The sequence below is a fragment of the Elephantulus edwardii genome, unplaced genomic scaffold (genome assembly GCF_000299155.1).
Source record: "Elephantulus edwardii isolate Elephantulus edwardi_28Jun2011 unplaced genomic scaffold, EleEdw1.0 scaffold00006, whole genome shotgun sequence".
In the NCBI taxonomy this organism is placed as follows: domain Eukaryota; kingdom Metazoa; phylum Chordata; class Mammalia; order Macroscelidea; family Macroscelididae; genus Elephantulus; species Elephantulus edwardii.
This window is the reverse complement of record NW_006399756.1, coordinates 15,822,455-15,849,690: the sequence shown is the minus strand read 5'-3', so window position 1 is coordinate 15,849,690 and position 27,236 is coordinate 15,822,455. Positions and strand designations below refer to the sequence as shown.

General features: G+C 37.6%; 1 protein-coding gene across 1 annotated transcript in view; it reads left to right on the top strand.

Annotated features, from left to right (window-relative positions):
• Window positions 1–26,248, top strand: part of TRUB1 (TruB pseudouridine (psi) synthase family member 1) — a 31,224-nt gene extending 4,976 nt beyond the window's left edge. The window contains exons 4-9 of the mRNA XM_006879916.1: window positions 2,577–2,632; window positions 8,390–8,471; window positions 20,343–20,415; window positions 22,683–22,822; window positions 25,240–25,296; window positions 25,989–26,248. Coding sequence (XP_006879978.1) covers window positions 2,577–2,632; window positions 8,390–8,471; window positions 20,343–20,415; window positions 22,683–22,822; window positions 25,240–25,296; window positions 25,989–26,248 — 668 coding nt within the window. The remainder of the gene's footprint in view (window positions 1–2,576; window positions 2,633–8,389; window positions 8,472–20,342; window positions 20,416–22,682; window positions 22,823–25,239; window positions 25,297–25,988) is intronic.
• The last annotated feature ends 988 nt before the right edge of the window (window positions 26,249–27,236 follow it).

Here is a 27,236-nt window from a genome sequence, read left to right as displayed (position 1 = left end):
TAGCAAGTAATCATGAAGACCATAGCTTGGGTCAGGCATACCTTAGTCTTTAGACTGATATCGTTGCTTTTCAGTACTCCGGAGAGGTCTTTGACAGCAGATTTTCCCAGTGCAATTCATCTTTTGATTTCCTGGCTGCTGGTACCAGCAGTGTTGATTGTGGGACAGAGTAAGCTGAAGCTATAAACAATCTCAGCCTCTTCTCCATCTATCATGATTCTGCCAGTTGGCCCACTGGTGAGAATCTGTTTTGTTGTTGTTTAGCTTCAAACCATATTGAAGGCTATAGTCCTTGACCTTCTGCAGCAAGCTCTTCCGTTTCAGCAAGAAAGGTTGTGTCATCTATATAATGCACGTGGTTGATGAGTCTTCTCCAATACTGATGCTACACTCCTTCTTATAAAGTCCAGCCTCCTGGATGCTCTGCATATAGATTGAAAGGATATGGAGATAGGCTGCATTCCTGTTGTACACCTTAGGTGTCATCAAGTCGAATACGACTCACAGCAAACCTATGAACAACAGATCTAAACCCTGACCTATCCTGCGCCATCCTCCTCTTCTCCGACTTCCTTGAGAACATTGCTGCAGTCACTGTTAATCCATTTGGTAGAGGGTCTTTTTCTCCTTCGCTGATCCTCCACCTTTCCAAGCATGATGTCCTATTCCAAGGAATAGCTCTTCCTAACAACATATCCGAAGTGTATGAGATGAAACTTTGTCATCGTTGTCTCTAAGGAACGCTCTGGCTGTACTTTTCTCCAAGACATAATCTGTTCATTCATATACATATGTTACAGTAGTGTTTTCCAAGCTTTTTTGGTAACTGCATCTGTAGTCACAGAAATTTGTATGTTGGAATTCTTCCTAATTTCCCCTTAGACTTTCCAATTAGAAACAAAATTTTATGTAACAGTACTTACCTTTTAACATGCATATTCATTTAAGAGATAATAGCTCATTAAATGAATTTCATGCTAAACTAAAGACTCATTGTTGTTGAGTACCATTGAGTCAGGTCACACCACAGCTGACACTCTAGCTGGTTTTCAGAGGCCTTAAGTTGCATGGAAGATTGGCCTTCCTTTTTTCCCCCCACCCCCAAGCAGCAGCTGGTTGGATTTGAAACAAGAGCCTTTGGAATTGTAGTGCAGCTTCTTACCACTAGTCCACCAAAGCTCCCTCTTGGATGATGCAATATCCAGTCCATTTGAATTGCTAATTACAGATTAAAATAAACAACAACTAACCATAATTTTTTGGAAGGAGGAGTGGCATCCACTTCATAATAGCTTGCCTCCGGAAACCCTGTGAACCTGGAGAGAGGCTGAAAGGCACCCAAGCGTCGAGGACTCTCCTTCATAGGGTCGCTATGAGTTGCCTGCGACTTGACGGCACTTAACAACCACAACAACAACCATAATCTTAAGTTACCTGATGCTGCATAGCGCTAAGGAGAAAAAGGGATATGTGTTTTAAAATTATGGAAAAGGATAGTATTTTAAATAAAGCATTTAGGATAAAAAGTTAAGAAAATATTTTTTAAGAAAATTAGTAACTGGGATTTTCCCTTCTAAGTATAGATTTTAGTTGATATTGGCAAAAATCTTTTGAGATTAAATAGAACTATTTCTTTTATTGCATTTATTGCCCCTTGAAGAGTATTGGAAACAAATAATTGGTAGTAATTCTTGCAGATTACCAATGATTTCACTTTGTTGTGTTTCTGAATTGTGATGGTTTTATTTTTCTTTATGGACAGCTGTATCGATTTGTAGTAAATACTTCAGGGTTTGTTTTCTTTTGTGTGTGTGTGTTTGTTTGTTTTAAGTATGCTCGTTAAGTGAAGAAATGAAGAAATCCCTTCAGTTTTGCCTCTTTGAAATTGAGTAGACAAGTGACCATTTTATATTCGATTTATAATTTGATTTTGTTCTATTTGGTATACTTTTCTTTAGGCTTCTATTTCCCCCCTGTCTTCTTTGTATTAGGTTGGTTGGTTATGTTTATATGACTGCTGAGGGCACTAATCATCTTCAAATGGTTCATTAGCTGTGATGATGGCTTTTGCTTTGTTTAATAATGGACTCTGTCAGAAAACCATCATATCAGACACTCATATTATCACTCATATTAACACAGTTAATTGTACTATATATTTCTTTTCACTGATGGCTTATGAAAAATTTGAGGGAGTATTGTGCAATTTTTCCAATAGTTTTCATTGTCATTGGCTGGGTAGATGTTTCTACCATATGTTGTTGCTGTTGTTAGGTGCCTTCGAGTTGAGTACGACTCATAGCCTCTGAACAACTGAACAGAACACTGCCCTGTCCCTTGCCATCCTCACAATGTAGCACATTGAAAATGGAATACACAACTCTGCTTTTTCCTCTATTTCTAGATTTCTTTGTTGATGACAGCATCAACTGATTACAGTAAAGAGATCATGTTAAAAATATGCTCTTTTCAGCTTAACACTGTATTTGCCAAGAAATTAAAATTTTTAAAGTGTACATATTTGTAAGGCATTTTGTAAGTTTACAAATTATCATGAATATTTCTTTGATTTGTAGTGGTTGGAGTTGGAAGGGGAACAAAAATGTTGACCAGTATGCTGTCAGGGACCAAGGTAAGAATACGAGAATAGTTACATTTTAAATGCTTAATCTTAATTGTTCAGTATTTTTCTTAATAACATGGGTGCTTATTTTTGTTTTATTTGTTTTTAAATGTTAGCAAATAAACTTCCATTTGCATGAGCAAGTGTCAATATTCCTAAGTATTAATTGCAATGCTTATAATACTGTTATTCAAGATTCAAAATAGGAATTGAATTCTTAATTGAAAATAAATTAGACCCATAGAAGCTAACATTTTGCAAAGCTCAAGTTTTTTTTAAATGGAAGTTTTATTTTATTTTATTTTTTTGCCCATAATCAAAACTTTATTGAAAAAACTGACACCAAAAGAAGTAAGTGCCACATACTTCACCAAAAACTGAAATGTTATTATATTATGATGGATTAACCGGAATTACTGATTGGTAAGGCTTTCTGTGACTGAAGAGAAATTCAGGAAGTCATAGAGAGCATTAATGTTGTTTTCTTCTAAATGAACAACCTTCTGTGAGTCTGGCTTTTCCCCCTGTGGGCTGACACAACACTGTTGAACAACCTACACAAAGAACCACTGTCTGAGCATGGCTGAAAACTGTGGTAATCTTGTAGCAACCTGGACATTTTACATCCATAAAATAAGAATTTGGGCTCTGAACTAGCCGTTTTTTTTATGCTTTTTCTTCTCATCCTCCATGGAAGGATGTAATAAATCTCTTGCCAGAGGCATGTTGACGCTTTTCTCAAGCCCACCTCTACATGCACGAAGACGAAACCCGAGCTAACTGGAAGTTTTATTTTTAAACTGACATTTTTGTAGCAGTAGTACTATCTTACAAAGTCTGTACTTTCTTTTTTTTTATGCGTGTACCGTCAAATTGGATCTGACTGGTACAGGAGGCAACTGTTCCTCCTTCTTCAGCAGAGCATCTGGTGGATTTGAACCGTGCACTTCTGGGATTGCAGTGCAGTTTCCTGCCACTAGGCCACCAGAGCTCGCCCATGTCTGTATTTTCCAACAAACGATGTGGTTTGATGAGTGGTTGGTAGTTGCTGTGGGTTCAGCTCATAGGATTCTCATTGACTGACTTTGGAATATAGGCTTTTCTACCTAGTCTATCTTAGTCTGGTAATTCCTCTGAAAATCTACTTGCATTTCAGAAGTCTCCCCTCACACCCAACTTGTACCATGCTTGTGGTGCTGGCCTGGAATCAAACCTGGGTTTCTGTCATGGAGAGTGAGAATTCTACTACTGCTGAATGCTTGTTGTTGTGTACTGTAGAGTCGGAACCGACCCATAGCTGACCCTCCAGCGGGTTTTCAGAGAGGCAGTAAATCACACAGGAGGAGATTGCCCATTCTTCTCCCACAGAGAAGCTGGTGGCCTTGAACTGTGTGACTTTGGGATTGCAGTTTAACTTCTTGCCACTGGGCCACCAGAGTTTTTTATTATGGAAAAAGCCCTCTTTAAAATGTTGGTTTTTAATCTCTGAGAGTAGCTCTGATTAAATTTAACAAATCCTTAGTTTAAGGCATTTGACAAGAGAGAGAGGAAAGTTTGTGTAAGGACAGAAATTATTGTACAGTGTATTTGTACATTGCATTTAAAGAAATGTTAAATACAGAATTTAGAATCTGTTTTTGGATACAGACTTTTATCAGTTGGTTGGTATTTTTTCCTTAACTCTAAGACATTTCTTAATAAATAAACAATGGTGGCTTTGCTGTAGGATTATGGATGATTTTTATTTATCCTTTTCCATATTCTTTGCTGTTTTCCAGAATTTTTGCAGTGAACTTATCACATTTATAACAATAAAAAGATCTGGTTTTATCCCCCAAGTGAAAATTGCTGGAGTTCATTGGAAAGTTTATTCTACTTATCAGTCTTCCTCCCATCAGCAACCCACACGTACATACATGCGTTCACACACATACAATCTACTATTTGAAATTTCATTACCAGAAATAAGACGACTGAAAATGTGACTCGATCACTGGCTTGGTTTCAGTTTTGTCACTCACCATTTTGGTATTAAGCTTCAAAACCTGAATTCAGTCTGTGAATTTGCTCCTCCTTAGATGACTCTATAACGTAAATAGAAAATCCTAGGTACATATTATTACACTTCTTGGGTACTTCATATTTCAGAAATAGTTGTTACTGTCTTGCTAACTTTTTTTATTTCTCACACCTTAATTTTAGATTGTATATTTATTGAATTCAAGTTGTATATTTAAGCACCTTGACTGATTTTTTTTATAAAAACCATTATTTAAAAATGCATTAGTTACTGTATTGAATAGATTTTGGTTTTAGCACTGGAATGAATCTTGGGCGCCTGAATGAGCATTAAATACTAGGAAATCTTTGTAAGGTGCCTGGGAACAGCTGATTAAATAGGCAGCATCACTGCCAGTTGCTGCCCCCGGACTGTTAACTGCTAGAGACCCCAAGGTTACCCCCAGGAGTAGAACTGTTCTTGCATTTTCAGGACTGGCCTTTGGGAAGCAGGTTACCAGGTCTTTTTTCTGACGTTCAGTGCCTCTAGGTTGGTTTGAACATTGGAAGTTCAACATATAAGATCACATTGTGGTTTTCTTATGCAACTAGATAGACTGTGTAGGCAAAGATCTAAGTATCTTATTATATTAGTTTTCCTTATAGAAAGTGTTACCAAATGAATTACTGTAACCACTATTCTAACAGTCATATCTTGCTTTTTAAAAAATAGCAGTATTGATAATATTGTTATCTGTTCTTTACTAAGACCAGGTACTATGCTGAATGCTTTGCTTCTTTTCACCAGCTACTTATGTCCCCATTTTAACATTTAAAAAAGAGGCTTTTTTTGAGAAAGACTAACTTACCTTTACTTTTTCTGTTGCGGTGCAGTCAGTTTCATACCTAGCAAGTTTGAACTTCTGTGTTATAGTGCCCTTGTGTCAGTTTCACATTGTATAGTGTGAACTACATTTTTACTGTATTATACAGAAAAGTTTTGGTTTTTTTAATATACTCTTGAGTTTTAAAATATTTGTATTCAAAAATGTAATCCCACACTGTAATTTGAAGGTGATTTTAACACAGGGCTCTTGTTGTTAGTTGTTAGATGCTGTTGAGTATGACCCATAGCAACTCTATGAAAACAGATCTGAACTCTGTCCTGTCCTGTGCCATCTCTACACTTCCTGACACATTAGAGCCCATTGCAGCAGTCACTGCGTCAGTCCACCTGGTCAAGGATCTTCCTCTCCTTCGCCGACCCTCCACCTTTTTTAGCATAATGTTCCTCTCCAAGAAATAGCCCCTCCTAGCAATATTCCCGAAGTATGTGAGGCAAAGCCTCATCTTTACCTCCAAAAAGCTCTCCTGCTGCACCTTCTCCAAGACATATTTTTTGTTGGTTGGGGTTTTTTTTTTTTCTTTTTCAGTCTGTGGGATGTTCAGTGCTCTTCTCCAACACCACAGTTCAAAGTCATCAATCCTTTTTCTGTCATCCCTACTCATTTTCCAGCTCTCAGACGCATAGCAAGTGATTAGAAAGACCATGACCTAAATCAGATGCACCTTAGTCCTCACACTGACATTCTTAATCCTTAATAATTTGGTGAGGTCCCTAACTGCAGAATTTCCCAATGCAGTATGTTTTCCTGATTTTCTGACTGCTTGGTGTCAAAGGTGTTAATTTTGAATCCAATTAAGATGAAGTTGTTGACATACTTATTCAGTCTGTATGCTGAGCAAATTATTTGAGGAGCTGGACTCTATGAAGGGAAATGTGGCAGTAGGATCAGAGGGAGACTCATCAATGACCTGTGTTATGCAGATGACACAGCATTGCTTACTGAAAGTGAACAGGACTTGAAGCACTTGTTGCAGAAGATCAGAGAATATAGCCTTCAGTATGGATTGCATCTCATTGTCAAGAAAACAAAAATTCTTACCACTGGACTGATAGGCAACAAAATGGTGGAGAAAAGATTGAAACTGTCAACAACTTCATCTTTCTTGGATCCACAGTTAACACTGTTGGTACCAGCTCTCAGGAAAGGGCTCTTCAGATTCTGTAAAATGTCTATATCTTTATGGGAATTTGAAGTTTTACTATTTTTCTCAGTTTTTCCTCTAATTCCTTCACTAGCATAAATGAACTTAAATTTCTGGGTGGAGAAACTTATCATACTATTTCATATAGAAATATTCTTGCTGTCATGTAGTATTGTTATAATCTCTTGCCGTCAAGTTAGTTCTGACAAATAATGACCCTATAAGGTAGAGTAGAAATAGTCCATGGAGTTGCCAAGGTTTTGATGTTCGTGGGAGCGGACTGCTCATCTTGTGATGAACAGAACTGTGGGGTCAGACTGCAGACCTTTTGGTTAGCACATAGTAATGACCAGTTCTTGGTGACTTTCCTGTCAGAGAGTTTAAGAAGTATCAATTACTTTTTATTAGTAGACACATGTGAGTTAAATATACTCCTGTTATACTAGGTATGTTCATACTCTGTGTGTTTTTCTTGACACGCACACTGTAATAGAAGCGTACTTCATTCTGTGGCACATCACTCCATTGTTGCCTTTGCAAATACTGCATTTTTTATAAATTTGTGGCAACTCTACATTGAACGAGCCCATCCCACCATTTCCTCAACAGTATTTGTGCCCTCAAGTCTCTGCCACATTTGGTAATTCTTGAAATATTTCAAGCTTTATTTCACACCAAATTGACTACAGAGTGGCATAAACATAAATGTGTTAGGAAATACGAGAAGAATGTGACTCCCATTGTTGCACTGATCTAGAATGAACTTGCAGTATCTCTGGGATATGCCTCACTTAACTCATTACTATTGCGCCTGACCAACTTTGCAGCATCTGTGCATTGCATGGGAGGAGATTGACCGTCTCTAACCAGGAGATTGCTGCTGGACGATTGGAGCTGCCAGAGAGGCATCACTTTGGGTTTGATAGTGCAGCTTCCCTCCAGAGCTCCCTTGGGATCTGCCTTTACTACTAACATTTGTATTGCCTCTCATAAGAAGTTGTAAATTAATTTACTTGCATATTAATTTTATCACATGTGGTGTAATAGTTGAATCTAATGATGGTTATGTAGGGTTTATTGTATCAATATATCTACTTGGTTAGATCTAGGAATCTCTTTAAAAAATCCAAACTTTCAGCGAGCTCTTGTGGCCTAGTGGCAAGAAGCTGCACTGCAATTCCAGAGGTATGCGGTTCAAATCCACCAGATTCTCTTCTGGAGAAGGATGAACAATCTCCTTGTGTACCAGTCAAATCTGATTTGATGGTGCACACATACACACAAATAATAAAAATAAAATAAAATTAAAAAACAAAACAAAACAAAACACCAACCCCAAACTTTCAACAATGAATGAATGGAAATCCTCAGTCTCTGTAAACTTTCATTTAAATTAATAATAATAATAAAAAAATAAAAACCCCCAAACTTCCCAATATAAAATTGGTTTTAGAAAAAGTATGTAAAGTAACAGAATTTATAAGCAATAATTTTCAATGAAATCAGATATTCTTTGCATGGTGGCTAATGTGGGCTGTTTCAGAATATTCCTCTGTCTGCACAAATACTTCTAGCCTGTAAAAAAACCAGTTATTGGGTTCTGATTTTGCCTTCATTTTCTATCAGGTTAGCCACACTAGTAAAATTCTGTATAAACATTGATACACATAACTATTTTCCTTTACCTTGTGGCCTGTTTTTCTCTTTGTTTTCTTTTAGAGATATATTGCTGTCGGAGAACTGGGAAAAGCTACTGATACATTAGATTCTACAGGGAAAATAACAGAAGAAAAACCTTACGGTATGAGGCCCACCTGATGGCATCTTTTTGATATTTAGATGTGTCTGTGAATGCAGACTTTGAAAATGCATCTCTTTATCTGATAGTATCAACAATTTTAGGTTTCTAGACAGCTCTTTACACAGCACCTAACAACCACAACATATACTACTTAACATACATTGGTTAGCAGAAATTTTTTGTCACTTTGTTTGCCTCGTTGATAATTTCTACATATACAGTTAAGTGATGTTATTACAGTCTCAGTAATTTGTAACCATTACCACTATGTTCCCAAAACCCTTTGTGACCCTAAACTGAAACTACTCATTAAGCCATGATTCCTACCTTCAGTTCCTAAAATCTGATCTCCTTTCTCCCACTATAGAGTTACCTGCTTTAGAGATTTCATCTTGAATCTTACCATTGAGCTTTTGTGTGACTGATTTAATTTTCTGTTTTCAAGGTTATTCCACATTGTAGCATTTATCAGGACTTCTTTCGGTCTGATGACTGACTTCTCTTCCATTATATACCACATTTTTCCTGTCTTTTCACCTGTTGATGGACATCTGGGTGTGGTTTCCATCTTTGGGATAGTCTGATTCAGGCTGTTAAGAACATTCCCGTGCAAGTGTCTGTTAGAAGTCCATGTTGTCACTCTTTTGAGTATATACCTAGGAATGCAGTTGCTACCAGCAAACTTATTTGCCATAGTGTTTGGACCATTTTACATTCCTACCAGCAGTAAGTTTCATTTTTCCATATATTTGTTAACACTTAGGTTCATTTTCTGGAAAAAAAAAATTATGATGTGACCGTATACTTGTTAACACTTAGTTTCCTTTTTTGAAAAAAAAAATTATCATATGACCATTCTAGAGCCCCAGTGGCATAGTATATATCATTCCAGACTGCTAGTCAGAAAGTTGACAGTTTGAATCCACCAGTCTCTGCAGAAGAAAAATAAGCAATTTCCTCCTGGAAAGATTTGCAGCCTCTAAGGCCTGATGAGGTTCGCAGAGAGTTGTAATGGACTCCACAGATAAGGGTTTGATACTGTGCTTCAGTGGTTATAAAGTACTATTTCATTGTGGTTTTGATTTGCATTTCCTTATTGGTAGTAATATCAGCCAGTCTTCTTTTCATGTGCTTATTGTTCTGTTATATGTCTTTGAAAAATCCCTGTTCAAGTCTTGCCATTTTTAGTCATGTTGTGTGCAGTGCGTAAAGGCGTGGCATCTAATATGGAAAGCTCAGTAGTTTGAATTTACCAGTTGCTCCATGGCAAAATGATGTGTCAGTGTGCTTCTATAGATTTACAACCCTGGAAAGTTTATGAGCAGTTCTACTGTTAGGTGAAACCAAACTAAAAATCAGTGCCATTCGTGTCGATTCTGACTCATGGCGACCCCTCCATGCGATTTCCAAACTGCAAATAAATCTGAATGGGAGCAGATGGCCCATTTTACTCCCTCTGTATGTCCAGTGGATTCAGACCATCAGAGATCAGCACAGCACACTACAGACGAGGCCTCAAGAGAACCTTACTCTTGGCCTGTAGGGTCAGCGCGAGTGAGAATTGACTCGACAGCTGTGGCTGTGCCCAGCCCCTCTTTACTTTGCCGCCTTATATAATGTTCAGTTGCATTTTTTATGAAAATCCACACAGCAGGCGAGGTTCCCAGCAGACAGTTTGCAGGTTCCACTCAACATCCTGCATCAGTATCTTTTTTTTTAAAATCTTTTTTTAATCTTTTCTAATTGTGCTCTACTTGTGCTCAGTATGCTCGTTAAGAAATTGTTGGGCTTTTGATCTTGTGCTGATGGTTTTTAAGAAGAGCTTTGATTGTTATGGGTAATATTCCTTACTTCGTCTACTACTCCGCCATTACACTCAGTGATCTGGAGATCAGTTAGGTTTGAGGTTTAAAAGAAGGTTCTGGGTGAAAGTGGGTTGCCCACTATTTCAATTTGTTTGCCGCCTTTTTTCTTTTTTAAATAAGGTTTGAATTCTGCTTTTATTTTCTCCTGTCTGGAACCAATTACTGTGTTGACTTATCTTTAAATTGCTTGTTTTTATTGTTGAGTTTCAAGAGTTTATCTATCCTAGATAATGAATCCTTATCGGAGATCTAATTATTAAATATCCTGTTGTGCAAGTTACTTTTCACTACCTCTGATACCTATAATAAGTTTTGTTGAAGTTCAGTTTATCCAGGTTTTCTGTTGTTGTCAGAGCTTTGATTCCATATTTAAGACTCCATTTTAAAATTTCCAATTAAGCAGATTGCACCCCCACAAGCTCTTACATACAGGTCCTTGATTATTGTGAGTAAATCTATGATGAAAGGAAGTCCAGCTTCATTATTTTGCATGCGGATATTCCTTTTCTCTAGAACCATATGTTGAAGAGATTTTGTTGTTGATTGCTTTCAAGTCTAGAACGACTTGTAGTAACCCTACGAACAAAAGGCCTGAAGCCTTTCTATAACTATCGTCAGTTCTCAAAGTTAGAGTTTCCAGAGGCATGTGGTTTCGGAAGTGAATGCTACTCCTGCTTCCAAGAGATGTTAGGAGTTATTAATAAGGTTTCTTATAATTGCCTCTTTTCCCATAAATCAGCTTTTTAAAAATAATTCTAAATAACAACCTTGCCCCAAATCATTTAGAACTAGAATTTGGTAATTTTTTTTCCCCCTAGTACATGAGAAACAAAACAGAGATAGTCATTTGGTGAATTTTACCTGTGTCTGGCCATTCCTTTTCTTCCCCCCTGTGTTTTACAGTTAATTCTCAACAGTTAAAATAAATTCCAAGTGTAGCACTGTTAAGATGGATGCTGCTTTTGGAGTTTATAGAATGATACATGACCTTGGGAAAGCTATTTGTCTAGAAGTAAAGCAGATCTCGCAGGGTCTTATTTTCATTTCGCGACTTTTCCTTCTTTCTCTCCTGTAAGAGAGATGTAGCTGTTTCCTCGCAGCTCTTACAGTGTCCATGCATGTCTGCTACAGCAGTGCAGTTTTGTACTTAAAATGCACCTTCATTGTTATTTCACCAATTCAGAATTATTAAGCTTTATTCCCCCAACCTACTCCTCCCACTCATTTTCCCAGTGTAGTGTTAGTGTCAACCATAGGAATTTGCTACGAACTCCAAGGCCTATCCTGTCCTGAGGTTCAAATCCACCAGCAGGTCTTTGAGGAAAAGATGAACAATTTCCTTCGCTGTGATGTGCAGCTTCTGAAACCCAGTGGAGGTTCATTTGTGAGTCAGTATTGACTCAACAGTTTTTTAAAAATATATATGTGTATATACATACATACATACACACACACACACACACACACACACACACACACACACACACACACACACACACACATATATATATGTAATTTTGGATCGTCCAACATCTTGCCTCCCTTTTAAGTTTGTATTGAGTGGCCTTATACTCTCCCATGATAGGGTTCAGTCTCAGATAGTGAGAATTGTGTTGATGGAGTTTCATTCTGTTGTACACGGTTGGTCACTGTACTTCAGAGTTGGCTTGATGACATCTCGCAGTAATGGAGTAATTATTTTCCTGTTGACTTGTTAACGTTCACTAAGTAAAACATGGTTTAAAAATCAGGAAAGGTGTGCATCAGGGTTGTATTACTTCTTAATACCTATTCAGCCTTTGGTTAACAAATCATTCGAGAAGCTGGACTCTAGGAGGAAGAATGTGGCATCTGGATTGGAGTAAGACTTATCAACAAACTATGTTATGTAGATAACAGCCTTGCTTGCAGTAAGCGAAGAGGTCTTGAAACACTACTGCAGAAGATCAACGATGACAGCCTTCAGTATGAATTGTATCTCAGCATCAAGAAGACAGAATCCTTCCTCACGACTAGACCGATAGGCAATATCATGATAGAGAAAAGAAATTGTCAAGGATTTCATTTTACTTGGATCCGCTATTAACACCCATGGGAGCAGCAATCAGGAAATCCGGAGACATGTTACATTGGAAAAATCTGCTGTAAAGGGCCTCTCCAAAGTGCTGAAGGGCAATGAAGTCAGTTTAAAGACTAAGGTGCTCCTGATCCAAGGTTTGGTATTTGCATTTCCTTCACGTGCATCTGAAAGTTGGATAGTGAATAGAAATAACTGAAGAATAATTGATACCTTTGAATTGTGTTAGTAGAGAAGAGTAGTGAATATCCCAGGGATTGTCCTAAGAACAGTCCCTCTTGGAGAAAGTGCACTTAGCGTGCTCCTTAGAGCCCACACACCCTGGGCATGCTATCAGGAGGGATGAGTTCTTGGAAAAAGATGTCAGGCTGGGAACAGTGGAGGATGAGAGGGACGAAGACCCTCAACAAGATGAATTGACACAGTGACTGTGAAGGATGATTAGATCACAGGAAAGGAGGATGGACATGGTTATATAACTGCCAGATGAGATTGTGTGAATGCCAAACACTGAGACTCATGCCCCAGTCCATTTGACACACAACCTTAATCATCACAGGCAGCATTTGTCTTGCCCCACAGCTTTGTGTCCGTTACTGCCACATTTGTGCCACTAACACACAAAACAGGTGGATAGTAGATTATTTTACTATTGTCATAACTGTGAAATGTTGAGAAGTGAGGCTTAGGTGTATATCCTTTGGATTTTGTTTTCTTTCACTTAATAGGCTAATGAAATTCATCCATTGGTGATGGTGTAGGTATTTGTAAATAATTTCTGTATTGTGTATCATAATTTACATAACATTCTATTGATGGACAAAAAATGCAGCTCTTATTTTTAATACTTCTTTTTAAATATTTTTTAATACTTAGAAAATAATTTTTATGAATAGATGGTTTGCACCTCATTGATTTTTTTTTCTTTTATTGTTGTGATAAAGATACTGAACATTTCCATCACTCCAAAAGATTCCTTGTGTCTTTTTTTTTTGATCCAGCAATTTTATTGGGGCGGGGGGGGCCCTTGTGTCTTTTTCGAGACAATCACCACTCCTCCCATAATTCTTCTGCATTTTGTCATCATTGATTAGTTTTACATGTTTTTACACTTTATACTGATGGTTTTTGTACAGTACACATTCGTATTTCTTTTATGCAGCATGCTTTTGAGAGTCATCCATGTTGTGGCTTTTATTTTTATTTTTAGATTTCTTTTTCCCCCTTGTGTAGTGGGCCATTGTGTGAACACACACACACACACACACACACACACACACTCTCTCTCTCTCTCTCTCTCTCCCCTCTCCTGCCCAGACTCTTTATCTTTTCCCCCCTACCCACCCCCCGCCCCCCCCTTCTCTCTCTCTTCCCCTCTCTCTATCTTCCCATTTCTGTTGTTGGGCATCTGGATGTTACCATTTAAGGTTTTATGAATGAAGCTGCAGAGTATATTTTGTCTGTTGTTTGCTGTAGACATGTGCTCTCCTCTCTATTGAAATTGCACACCCAAGTGGAATTGTTGGGTCGGAGGATAGGTGTTTGATTAACTTGAGGAAATTGCCAGTTTTACTGTTTGTTATTTGTAGAATTTTGCATTTCCACAAGCATTGTTTAAGGGTTCCTCTTGATTCATACCCTTTGGCTATTCTGATATGTACAGTGGTAGTTCATCATGGTTTTGACTTGGATATTTAGGAGATGAGCACTTTTTCTCTGGTGTCATGGCAACCTTTTTTTGTGTGTTTGTTTAAGCCTTTTGCACTTTCCCCTTTATTCAGTTAGTTGCCTTTTTCTTAGTTTTGTATGAGTGCTTTCCATTTGAAACATATTTGCATTTTCCTGGGTTACATTTGTTGCATTTATATTGTTTGCTACTATTTGACTTGCCTTTCTGCCTCCTTTGTTTGTATCTTTTGTAAAACTGAAATTCTTGGATTTTATTTAATCCAGTTGATCAACACTTTTTTCTTAGTGATCCTTTTTTTCCACACCCCAAACTTTGATAGCTTCTCCACTCTCTCAGATTTCAAAACTTTTTTCTTAGTGATCCTTTTTTTCCACACTCCAAACTCTGATAGCTTCTCCACTCTTTCAGATTACACTGCAATCACTCTGGATTGTAAATTCTCGTTTTTTCCTATGTGGTTACAAAATTAACCCAGCACTCTTTCTAGTGATCTCTGGCTTGTTTGAAGTTTGGTTTGTTTTGCTGTTGATCTGTTTGACTAGCTTTGTGCTAGCATCACTGTTTGATGCTATAGCTTTATTATTATTTGTGTGTGTCTGTGTCTGTCTGTGTGTGTGTCTGTGTCTGTCTGTGTGTGTATATATATAATATAGTCTTTATTGCTATAGCTTTAGAATACATCTTGATCTATCTAATGACAGATTTTATAGCTTTTTCTATTTGTTTCTTTTTAAATTTTTTCCTTTATTCTTTTGCATGTGATAATTCATATACATTGTGTTTTATTAATGTACATTGTGTTTTATATAATTTTCATTTACTTCATGTTTCATGCACTTACACATTGTATTATATAGAATTGATTACTGTTGATCTACACCTATTTTTTGAAATAAAATTTTTAATACTGCTTTACTTACAAAGTTCATATGCATTATTTTTCACTTTACTCACCCCTCCCTCCACCCATCAAATTGTGCAGCTCTGTGATGAACACCACCACCACCCTCCGTCCATCCTCACTCCTCTGCTCCCACCCTCCCCCAGTGGATCCTCGTACACATTCTACAATAATAGCCTTATAAAGTATTTGTCCTTATAGGGCTGAGTTAGTTCACTTACTTAGCATAATGCATGCCAGTCCCTCTCAAGTTAGGTAGTAATTTACAAAATCGTTGCTCCTGCATGCTGTATAGTATTCTAGTGGGTGATTTTACTATAATTATTCAGTCCATTCCATTGTGGTTAGACATTTGGGCTGTTTCCAAGTTCTTGCGATGGTGAATAATGCTGCTATGAACATTGGTGTATAAGTCTCCATTTGTCCCTCAGTTCTCATTTTCTCAGGGGTCAAGCAGTGGAGTAGTTGGGTCATAGAGAATTTCTGTGTTCAGCTTTCTGAGGAAGTGCCAAACTGCCTCCCAGAGTGGTTGTGCCTTGTTTGGTTCTTTTGTTGCTTGTGATAGTTCTTCATCAAAATGTTGCCTTCTGTTTATCATTTTCAGGGTAATTTGTTTTCTTTTTCATTGTTTACTTTTTCTAAGTAATTGTGAATGGACATTGAATTTATCAAATGGTTTTTCTACGTCTGTTGACTCTTCTTCTTATTCAGATATTAAACTTTACATTTCTGCAATAAACCCAACTTGGTGATGATGTGTTATCCTATACATAATTGGATTTAGTTTGCTAATATTTAGTTTGGGATAGTTGCATGTGTTCATAAGGGAAATGACCTTATATTCTTTCCTTCAGTGTCTCTGTGTCTTGTCAAATGAGCATGATTTCTTTTTCATGTCTGTTAGAAGTCATTGATAAAGAGATTTAATTCTCTAGATTTCTTTTGGAAGACTTTTATTTGTATAATGAATTTCTTCACCAGTTTTGAGATATTTTTTTGTGTATCACGCTAGATAATCTCCTCCCAAGAATTTGTATGTTTCATCTGCTTTTTAATATTCCCTGTTAAAAGGTCGTTCATAAATATCTCCATAAGATTTTATTCTTTATTTTGAAATAATAGCAAAAGTACAGAAAAATATCAAGAAAAGAGCAAAATGTTTGTGACGCTTCTGAGAGCAGCCTCACCACTTCAGGTTCCAAAGTGCATCCTCTGTAACCAAACACTATCCTGCTTGTCGTTAGTACATCCAGTCTAGTCAGGAAATTTAACAGCAGTACTTACTGCAGTCCAGGTCAGAAATCTCATTTCTTTTTCAAAAGAGACTTTTGATATACTTAAAAAAAAAAGACAACCCTATACCTATTTAAAGTGTACAATTAGCTAAATTTTTATTTTGGTATTTATTCATGAAGCCATGAACACAGTCAGGGTAGTGAACATATCTAAACCTTTTCTCATTCCCCTTTGTAAATGCTCCTTTTATGGCCATTTAGAGTAATTTTTCTATGTAGTATGTGGTATGAATCCAAGCTCATGTATATTAAAAAGCTATCTTTTCTCCAGTTGACTTTGCACCTGTATGAATTCACAGTTCGCTCTGTATATGATTGCTTTTGGAGCTCTTTCTTTGTAATTCCCCCAAATTGCCTCAAAAAACTCCAGACCCTGGCCTTTCCCCTACATGCTCCAAGATTGCTGTCTGTGCTTTGCTCTCCTCTCGGTCCCTATCCCTGAACATGAGTGAGAAGGTACTTCCAGACAGAAAGCCAAATGTGGTCCTGGCCTCACCTTTGCTTATGTTCACCTAGGGGTTGTTGTCTAGTGTCTGAAATGCTGTTTCATATCCTTGGTCCAGTTTCAAAGTTGCTGATGGCAACAGAGTTTGGCTATTACCTGTTAGTCTATTGTTTTGAATTTTGCTTTTTAACTCCATATCATAGTTCGTTTAAGTAATTGCTGTTACATTATAGGTTCACTAGAAGAATCAGTATATTTTGAATAAATAATCATATGTGACATACTGTTTTATATCTTTTGTTTTTTTTTTAAATTTTTTTGTTTTAATGTATTTTCAAGGGAAAAACTTTAAAACATCAAATTCAAAACTCATTGTCACATTAATGGTTTATTAATTTGTTTAAAAAAAAGGAATCCAGTTATTCCAAGTCTCGTGACACTTGTATGATAGCCATCTTCTTTCATCAAGTGTTTGTCTTTGGCTAGTTATTGGATATTCTTACTTCGATCCCTTTGGAAGTAGATTTCATAGTCTTATTACCCTTGACAGAGGCATTGGTTATTTGGATTATTATTTGGATTAGACTATTAGTATGTTTTGCTGTGTCTTCATGTACCACATCCTCCATCCAAAGTAATGCCTTTGAATGGTTCCCCTCCAATTGAGAAAAAATTAATCATTGTTTAAAAGTCTACACTTTACAGGCTTGCAGCCATTTTCATCATCCCCAAAAGAAACCCTGCATGTACTAAGTAATCTCGCACACAGTCTCATCCCTTAGTCCATGCAGCCGCTGATCTGCTGTCTGTCTCTGGATTTTCCTGCTCCAGACAGTTCATATGTGGCATTTTATCTCTGACTTCTTTCAGTTAGCACTGTGTTTTCAGGGTTCATCCGTACTGTAGATGGAGTAGGGCTGCTTCATTCCTTCTCAGGGCTAAGCAATGCTGCATAGTGTGCTAAACTTCCTTGGGGTTATTTCTACTTTTTAACTCTTTTTTTTTTTTTTAATTTTATTTTTTTGTGTGTACTGTCAAATCAGATCTGACTGGTATAGGAGGAGATTGTTCCTCCTTCTCCAGCCGAGCATCTGGTGGATTCGAACTGTGCACCTCTTGGCTCTTTTTAACTCTTAAGAATACCGCTGGCCTGCCATGAACATGTGTGTACATGTCTTTGCATGACTATGTTTTCAGATTTTTTTAAAAAAAGCATATGTGTGTGTGTGTGTGTGTGTGTGTGTGTGTGTGCATGCATGTATGTGTGTGTGTATATATAATTGAAGCAGCATATGGCAAGAGAGGTTAAAGTTTTTATTATAAAATAGCTCAAGCTTTTAGACTGGTGACTCAAATGCCAGATAAATGATTAGCATATATGACTTTTAAATGTTCTTTCAATCAGAGATTCTGTTATTCTTCAACAAATTAAATTCTGCAGGAATGTTTGAATAAGATTTAATTGTTAGGGTATCTAAGAAGAGAACCTGTCATTAGGAGATTAGAATTTCATGAGATAGTAACTACACATATAATAAGTAACAGTTTAAAAATGCATATGATTAATTGCAGAATGAATAGCACAAACCAAAATTGCCTCTGACATTAAGTCAGAGAAAGGAAGCACTGTGGTGGAAGTGATTGGGAGCTTCGGAGCTCAGCTTTGTTTAGGGGGTACTTTTGGGATAGCTGTTGTTGGGTGCTGTGGAGTCAGCTACACCCTATAAAAGCTCTGAGAACAGCAGGTCTGAACCTTGTACCATCTTGCACCATCATCTTAACTCTTCAGTGCTGGAGGCCTTTGCCATAGTCACTGCCTCAGGCCACTTTGTTGAGCGTTGCCTTCTCTTTCTCTGACCCTCCACCTTTCTCAGCAGGATCCATCTTTCTTCCAAGGATTAGCCCCTCCTGACAACATGCCCAACCATCTTCTTGTCATCTCTCAGGAAGGAAAGAATAGCCGTAAAATACAGGACAGATTGCAGCAGTGTGCCAGTAAGAGGACCCAGCATAAGTAGAAAGCAGTTTTGTCTTGCTTTTTAAGATGTGTGGCTGGCTACAGTATGCACTACTTCAGTGTGATCAACCATCCTATTTTCAGCGGTTGCTCCGCCCAGTGATAATATTGCTGTTTTGTTAGTACAGCTTAGGTTTTAAATAGTTAACTACCATCAATAACTATGCTTTAATATTGTGGTAGCGTAAGAATCGTGTGTGTGTGTGTGTGTGTGTGTGTGTGTGTGTGTGTGTAAAAATCCTCATTTATGCCATGAGAGAGATGTATCTCTTTAAGAAAGTGTGAACGGAACAGCCATTGGCGTGAGAGCTGCCTTTGTGAAGCTCGTAGGTGTTGTAGCTCTTTTCTATCTGTTTGAGGCCAATGAGTAGATTCTGGTCTTTGTTCAGGCTTTGCTTGTAAGGATCAAGGTCACACTGAGGTTAAGGCTGTCTAGCTGTGTTGATATTCAAATAAGGGCACAGTATTCCATGTTGGTTTTCTTAATTTAAATTCTGGTATTAGAACAATACTTCAAAGCACAGTAATTAGTTCTTGCTTCATATTGTTCACATAAAGTAAAATTTACTGGTATACATGAAAATAAAAGCCGTTTAAAGGAAATTTCCACCAGCTGAGTAGGAGAAGCAAGTTAAAGGATCTGTCTATGTTTTTGCTTATCACACAGTATCAAATTTGTATAAGGATTCATAGGTAAGGATGTAAAAAAATCCCTGATCATTGAATATCTTTGTTATTTTGGTTTGGAAAATTACAAAACTATGAAATAGCTTCTTCTCTTTGAAAGATTATTAAATAATAGCTGGAAATATAATTGAATGACAGATACTTAAAGCTTTATAGCTATCCATTCAAATTTTGTAAAATCACTATTTAAAAAGTGCTTAAAGTATACTGAAATTCTTCTGTGCATATTCTTTTTGTACGATACCATTTTGCGACAGAAGTCAGATTTTTAACCGAGTGTTCATTTGAAAGAACAGATCTTCCAAGAGCTGGCTGAAGGGCAGTAGGGGCTTGTTGAGCAATACAATTTTACCAGGAGACAAATTTGGAAGTGAACATATAAAATATTTAACAGAATAGTTTAAAGAATAGTAAAAATTAAACCATGGGTAACACTTGCTATCTATCTCGTCACTGATGTATTCTAATGAGGTTATTTATAGTAAAGATTCCTGGAAAAATTAGAAAACAATATGTGGGTATTCGTTTTCTTAATTTCTGACCACTTGATTATTGATTAGTAGTGATTCATTGCTATAGCTTGTGTAACACTTTTCTCTCGTCTTCTAAATAAAGTATGATCCTTCTAAATGTATATAGAATGATTGACTCATTTTTATTGGAGGCAAAAAAGCAGGGGAAATCTTGTGCTCATGATGAATAATGAATATTTTCTTCCCCTTTGATCTTATTATTGTAGCTGTTTAGACAAGGTAGAATTTGGCCTATAAAACATACACAGCATAGTACTTACCTTGTTGCTAATTTTTTCTTTTTAATGAATTTTCAAAATTACTGGTAGAGTGAAAATGTCATATGTACTTCTCTGGTTGATTTAGTGTCATTTTTTGGCAGATAAAATCACACAAGAAGATATTGAAGGCATTCTGGAGAAATTTACTGGGAATATAATGCAAGTACCTCCCCTGTAAGTGCCATTATTTGATTTGAATAATTGACACAAATGGTTAATGTGTTTGGTAGTTAATCAAAGAATATAGGTTTGAGTCCATCAAAAGATGCCTCACAAGAAAGGTAGGTGTTCTGCTTCTTAATAGTCAGCCACCCGGAAAAGCCTGCAGAGCACCATTGTGGTCTGACTTACACGGGCTTGTCCTGGGTCAGAGTGAGCTTCACAGCAGGTGGTGGTGGTGAACATTACCCTTATCACAATTGATGGGCCCCTTTCACCATGCAGTGAGGCACATTTTAAATTTGACATAGCAAGGGATCAAAGTAAAGGTTGAGTGACTCCTGCTTTTTAGAGCCTCCAAGACCAGGTAGAGTGCTGCATTAGGTGTTTGACCAACCTCACTGAAAAGTTGGTGGTTCAAATCCACCAGCCACTTCATAGAAGGGAGATGGGCTTCTCTTCCATACAGATTTACAGCCTTGGAAACCCACTGTGGAGTTGCCATGAAATGGAATCTTGACACCCTGAGCAGACTAAAAGATATTGGGGTGTGCTCTGCTCTCTGATGGTGTGGCTGTGGCACAATCCAGTGTGTACTTCAGGGTGAGGTAGGGAGCCCAGGAATGTTGTCGCTTTTGTTTAAGAGCGCTGTGGGAGATTCAGTTTAATAGGATGTCCATGTCCTATTATGCACAATCTGCCAGGTGGGAGGACCTTTTCTTTTGGGCCTATAATCTTTTGTTTCACTGTTCTCTGTAGCAAAACAGATGAGAGTTACAATTCAGTAAAGGTCTAAATATATTGCTGCCACATTTGTGTGCGTGTGTGTGTGTGTGTACCTTACTATTCAAGCAAAACACTTCATATTTGTAGCTTTTTAAGTAGCTATAGAATACTTTAGGATAAATTACTGGCATTTTTAAATTTAGTAAGTATTTTGTATTTTTAAAAAAATTTACTTCTTCAAGGACACAAATAGCTAGTGGCAAAATATTTCTTCATCCTTATGCCTCACATGTAGAGATTTTAAAAATTAAAATGGTCTTTGAACATTCAAAAACGCTGGTGGCTTAGCTGTAAGGGATTGTGCTGCCAACATAAAGATACACGGTTTGAATCTCCCAGCTGCTCTGCAGGAGAAAGATGCACAGGTTCCTACGTTAAGATTTACTGTATTACTGCATCTGAAAACCTGCTAGAGGGTCAGTTATTGGTTGGTTCCAACACTCTGGACATAACAATATTAGGGAGCATTGGAGAGCGCTGGTGGCTCAGTGATAAGGAGTTGCACTGTCATCCCAAACAAACGGGGCTCCAATCCACCCGCTCCGTGGGAGAAAGATGAGCAATATCTTCCCAGGCGATTCACTGCCTCTTAAAACCAGCAGGAGGGCCATCTAGGAGTCGATTCCGAATTGGTGATACATAACAATGACATAGAAACGGTACTTTGAATCATTATTGTTAAATGCTGCCAAATAAGAATCACTTTTAGAACTTTCTTCTCCATGATTGTTTCAAGGTTTTGTTAAACTAAATAAAGGTCTGTAAGCAGATCATTTGCTGGTTAGAAAAGCTACTTTGGTGGCTTTTGAAAGACAGTTGGTATTATCGTAGTGGAAAGTCTTTCCTAGAACCTGAACATTGTAGCCAGGTGCTACTGTAGGGTTCTCTGTGTTGTCAACCTAGAATGAGGAGTAATGAAGAGAACACGTGACTAGAGCATCTCCAGGGAGATTAAGGGTTCAGATCGACAGATTGCTCATTGAGCAGTAGGGTAAGACATGTTAGCCTCTGAACCATCAAGAAGTATGTTGGAAGAAAAACCTTATCCATGTTTAAGAATTGTCAATATGGAGGGCTGCTGCTAGGAGCTGCTGTTGTACTAACTGCCATCAAGCAGGTCTGACTCGTTGCAACCCCACGCACAAGGGGACGGAGTTACCTGGCCTTGCGCCATTGCCACGGTCCATTGCAGATTGGACAGGGCTTCGTCGTGACCCAGGTTTTCTTGTCCGCTTTTTGGAAGTAGATAACAGACTTTCTTACTCTGCCAGCTCCACTAAACGTGTCCATCCACACACTCCACCATAGTATGACAAACCGACATGAGTGGTGGCTACACAGATTGTCCCTGCCTGGGAACCAAGCCCAGGTCTTGCACAGAGGAGGGGAAGGTCCTGCCACTCAGCCACCTGTATCCAGCTGGCCTGCATTCCATGCTGTCCTCTGGAGTTTATCTTTCAATTCTCCCTTCTCTTTTCTCATTGCTTATATGTAAGCTATTCTGCATTAAAGAAAGATGGGCAGAGACTTTCAACTTTGATGAAGAGAGGTGAAGCAGTAGAAGCAAAACCTGCCCGGCCGGTTACTGTGTACAGTATCTCCCTTCAAAAATTCCAGCCGCCGCTCTTCACCTTAGGTAAGGACAAAGAGTGATCTACTTGTTGTTTATGTAAACTTTTGTTTTTAAATATTTTGTGCCACTGTCCATTGATAGTGGAGATTTTAATTTAAGGAAGATCAAGAGTTGCTAATACTTCGGTTGTCACATTTAATGAGCTGCATAGAACTATGTGGAAATGTCTTTTCAATAAGCTGATTTTCTGATACAGTATTGTTTTATTTACCCTAAAAGTTAGAAGTCCCATGTTCTTAGACCTCTGGGAAAGAATGGTTGTCATTGTTGTTAGTTGCTATTCAGTCAGCCTCACATTTATTGGGAACCCGAAATGCAGTGAAGTCAGACTTGCCCTGATCCAGCTATCCTGTGACCATTAGGGACAGGACCAAAGAGTAAGTAAGGAATATATATTCAAAGTTGAGAATTCGTATTTTGTGCTCCTTTACAAATGAGTACTTTTCCTTCATCTTTGCTGGTATCTTGGTTGCTTATGTTCAGTTTAGAATTTACATCCCTTTGATGTTATAAACAAAGCGCTTTGAGGTTTGAGACAAATTCTGCTGGTGAAGTGGTACCCTATTTATCTTCTCCCTGCCGTATCACCTACAAGTGACTACTAAGGATTCTGAAAATAGGAGAGTGAGCAAGGGAAAAGGAATTTTTAAATAGATGATTCCCTTTTAATTTAGAGTAGCAGTTTGAATTTATATACAATCTGTGTCTGAAATAAATGTAAAAATGGAAACTACACTACGTGGGGAGCTCCAGTGGTGTAGTCCTTGGGGGGGTGTGCTGCCAACCTAACGACAGCCACCAGGACTTGAGGGAGGAGGACCCGCTCTCCCCTCCCTTGTCATTTTACAGCCTCTGCCACCCTCTGGGGGGAGGGACAGATGTGAGTCGAATCTAACTCAGCACCACTCAGTTATTACGTTCTTTTTCACCTGATTTCAGAAAGTAGTTAGAGCCACCTGTCGATACAGGAGCTGTGGGGAATTCAAAACCAAGGTTCATAATCTGTAGACTCCCTTAAACGAATTCTGCTATAGATAGAACCTTTTAAAACGTACTACTTTCTATTGACATTACTGTGTAATATGCATTATTACTGCAGAATGTGGTTTTGTGTAATTTTTGAAAGTCAGTACTTTTGATTGTGAAATATTTGGGAGATAATGTTAGAAACACTGTTAAATACTCCCTTAAATGAAAATGCAACAGACGGGTTGGCAAGATAGATTGTATCTTTGAAAGTACAAAGCCATTTATACTTTATTTTGTTGACTAATGATGCTAGTAAACTGAAGAGTCAAATACAGTGCAAGAACACCAGAAGCCTGCAGTATAGATAGCATACTCACTTTTCCCTCCACTGTGGCCCTTACCCTGCTCGGATTACAGGGCAAGGGATTCACTCCTCCATATAAGACTAGAAATAGCTGGAATGTCCTCCGTTTGCGTGGAGACATTTGCTTTTTTCAGAAGATCTTGTATATGAAGAAAAAGAATCCAAAGAGTGATTCTCACCCCACCCCAAAGTTGCAGACTTACACAGACCTCAGTGGAACAGCTCTCATATGGCAGATAACCAGAGTCTTATATGATAACTCAGAGCCCTGCTCTGAACCAGTCAACTAGATGTTTATGCTAGTTGTTAAGAAGATACTTACTCATTCAGTTTTGGGACATAGTATAGTTCTCCTGGTTATTTTAATATTTTTCTTCCCTGGAATATTTCTAAGAGAAAGAACATTTAATTAGATTATTCATGTATTACCTTAAATGTAATTTCTCTCAATTTTAAAAGAATTTGGGTTTTTTTAAATTTTTTTGTGGTGTACAAACGTGAATATTTTTAAAAGCCTCTAATTCATAATCATGAAACTGAGATTTCTGCTATTTAAAACCTATTAAATGAATAAAGCTAAAGTATAAAAGTGCTGTGACTTGCCAGTTAATTTAAAATGTGTTCATGAAGGCCTTTGTGTTGCCCATTTACTTTTGGAAACTAGTGAATGTGGTGTCAAAAAAGGCATAAATTAAACTCTTTGCAGCCACTTTCTGTGCCTATGAATTCGGTTTCATTGGTGTAGGAGCTGCATAAGTTTACAGTTTATATACTTTACAGATCACAGATGAAGTTTTTTTTTAATACTACAAGAATGTATGGTTTCTTAACTAGTTGTAATGAATTTTGTGTTTCAGAAAAAAAAATGTGTTCATGAGTTTCTGCTGTTTGCTTTCTCCACACTCTGACTTTTTAATCTCCCAAACACATATGCTCCTGGATGAATAATTTATGTTTTAGCACATAAATATTTTATCACGCGATTGTTTGCCTAGTGCATTTTTACATTTGTTTAGGGGCATCATTTCTATGTAAAGTGGATTTCATAGGAGGTTGGCAATTTACCATGTCACTGTTAACATTCCAGATGTTGAATGTGGAGGAGGCTTTTATATCAGAAGCTTGGTCAGTGACATTGGCAAAGGTTAGTATGAAACTGAGTATGAATTATCAAATGAAAGTAATATTCCTTTTTGATAGGAAGAAAGGATTTTCTGTTTTCCATATCTCTGAATACTTGTCTTAGGAACTGAACTTCTCTTGCCTTCAGCTCTAAAGCATTGTAGGTGTATGGCATGTAATTATCAGCATCCACAGCCACAGTGAAATACTTAAAATGGGGGAGAAGAAAGAATCGGAAAATGAAAAAGAAGTAATGAAAGCAAAGTCCAAGATTTTGCCAAATACAAAAAAAATTGACTGCATGCAAATTGGGAAAAAATTTTTTTAATCTAAAAATTAATTACATTAGTACCCAAACATTAAAAAAAAAAAAATAATAGACACAGCCAGAAAGTTGCCATTATGGCCCTGTCAGTGACTGGCATTCTTGACATTGGATCAGTCATATTACCTCATCTGCAAAGTGAAGATAATGAGAAAAATATGTATAAGTCCATTGTAGACTTTAAAACAATTGCTAAGGTGAGCTATTAAATATTTTACTGCTTAGTCCGTTCTTCATCTCTAGACATTTGTTTCTTAGATTGGATTACTATAATTTTACGTCGAGGGTGGTTTTGTGAGGTTTAAGTTGAGTTCTTCTGTCACTTGAAACATCATGGGACTATAATTCCGACTGCTTCTCTTGTGGCTTTCCATTTTTTGTTGCCGTAGAACTCTCGTCGTGTGCCAATGTGCTCGAGCTGACCCGAACCAAACAGGGACCATTTACTCTAGAAGACCATGCCCTTCCTGAGGAGAAGTGGACCATTGACGACATAGCGCAGGCGCTGGAGCTCTGCTCCTCTCTCCTCCCAGCCGAGACAGGACTTAAAAAGCCCAGGCCCGAGGAGTCGAAAGACCAGGCTTTGACCTGCCAGAGTGCCTCGTTAAATGAGGCGAAAGGAGGACACGATGCCATTCAGACGTGTTAAGATTTGTCTGGCTTCCCCCCCCCAGCATGAAGAAAAATATCCATTACTTACAGTTTCTGTAGGACGCAGTTCATCTGCTACACATTATAAAAGACTTTACATTTGTTCTCTTTGTTGTATTATGGAAAGTTCTTTTAGAATGTTTTATGTTGTTTCTGAATTTGCTCTCTCTTCAGAGTTGTTCCTGTGGAAAGTTGAATACATTTTCTAATCAGAGAAAAAGGAAATACGGCACTTCATGTGACTTTGGTTTCATAAGTGAATGTTATTTAGTGTTATTTTGAATTCTTGATGACTCTAATTGTATTGATTTTTTTTTCCCCCCCAGCCGTGTTTGAAGTAGCTATCATTTAACTCTTTGTGTTTCGGAGTTTATTTTTATTAAGAGCATTTCTTTGGAAAGATGACTCTCATTTAGTAATAGTTGTGTTTGTTTAAATCTTGGATACGAATGAATTTTTATGATAAATATTTGTAAGTGAACCAAATCATTACTGCTACCACTGGCAGGATCGAAACAGAAGCCTAAATATTGAAAGAAGTTCCCCTTCACCATTGGAGCAGAGGACAGCCCCAGTGGCTTGCGTTTTGGCAGCGATGAAATCTCTTTCTAGTCCTTCCATTAAAATGATCACTTTGTACCAAGTTACTAAGCAGGATAATGTTTTTATCTTAAACTAAAGAATGGGTATTCACATCAAACCATATTTCTCCTTCTTTACACTTTCCTTCTGTATTCTCATAGCGCGTTAATCCCCTTGACATCATTTTTTTGTTGTTTGCTCTTTCAGCTGATATTTATAAACTTTGAGATTGCTGACTCGCATTGCCAGTTAAGCTCTTCTGCTCTGAATGATTAATGAACTATTCTGTAACGTTTTCATACAAATAATCTATCTGGAAGTTCCCTACCCCTTTTTATCATATTTTAAAAAACATAGTTGTATAACACTATAGTAAATTCCATGTGTATTAATGCTTCATATTT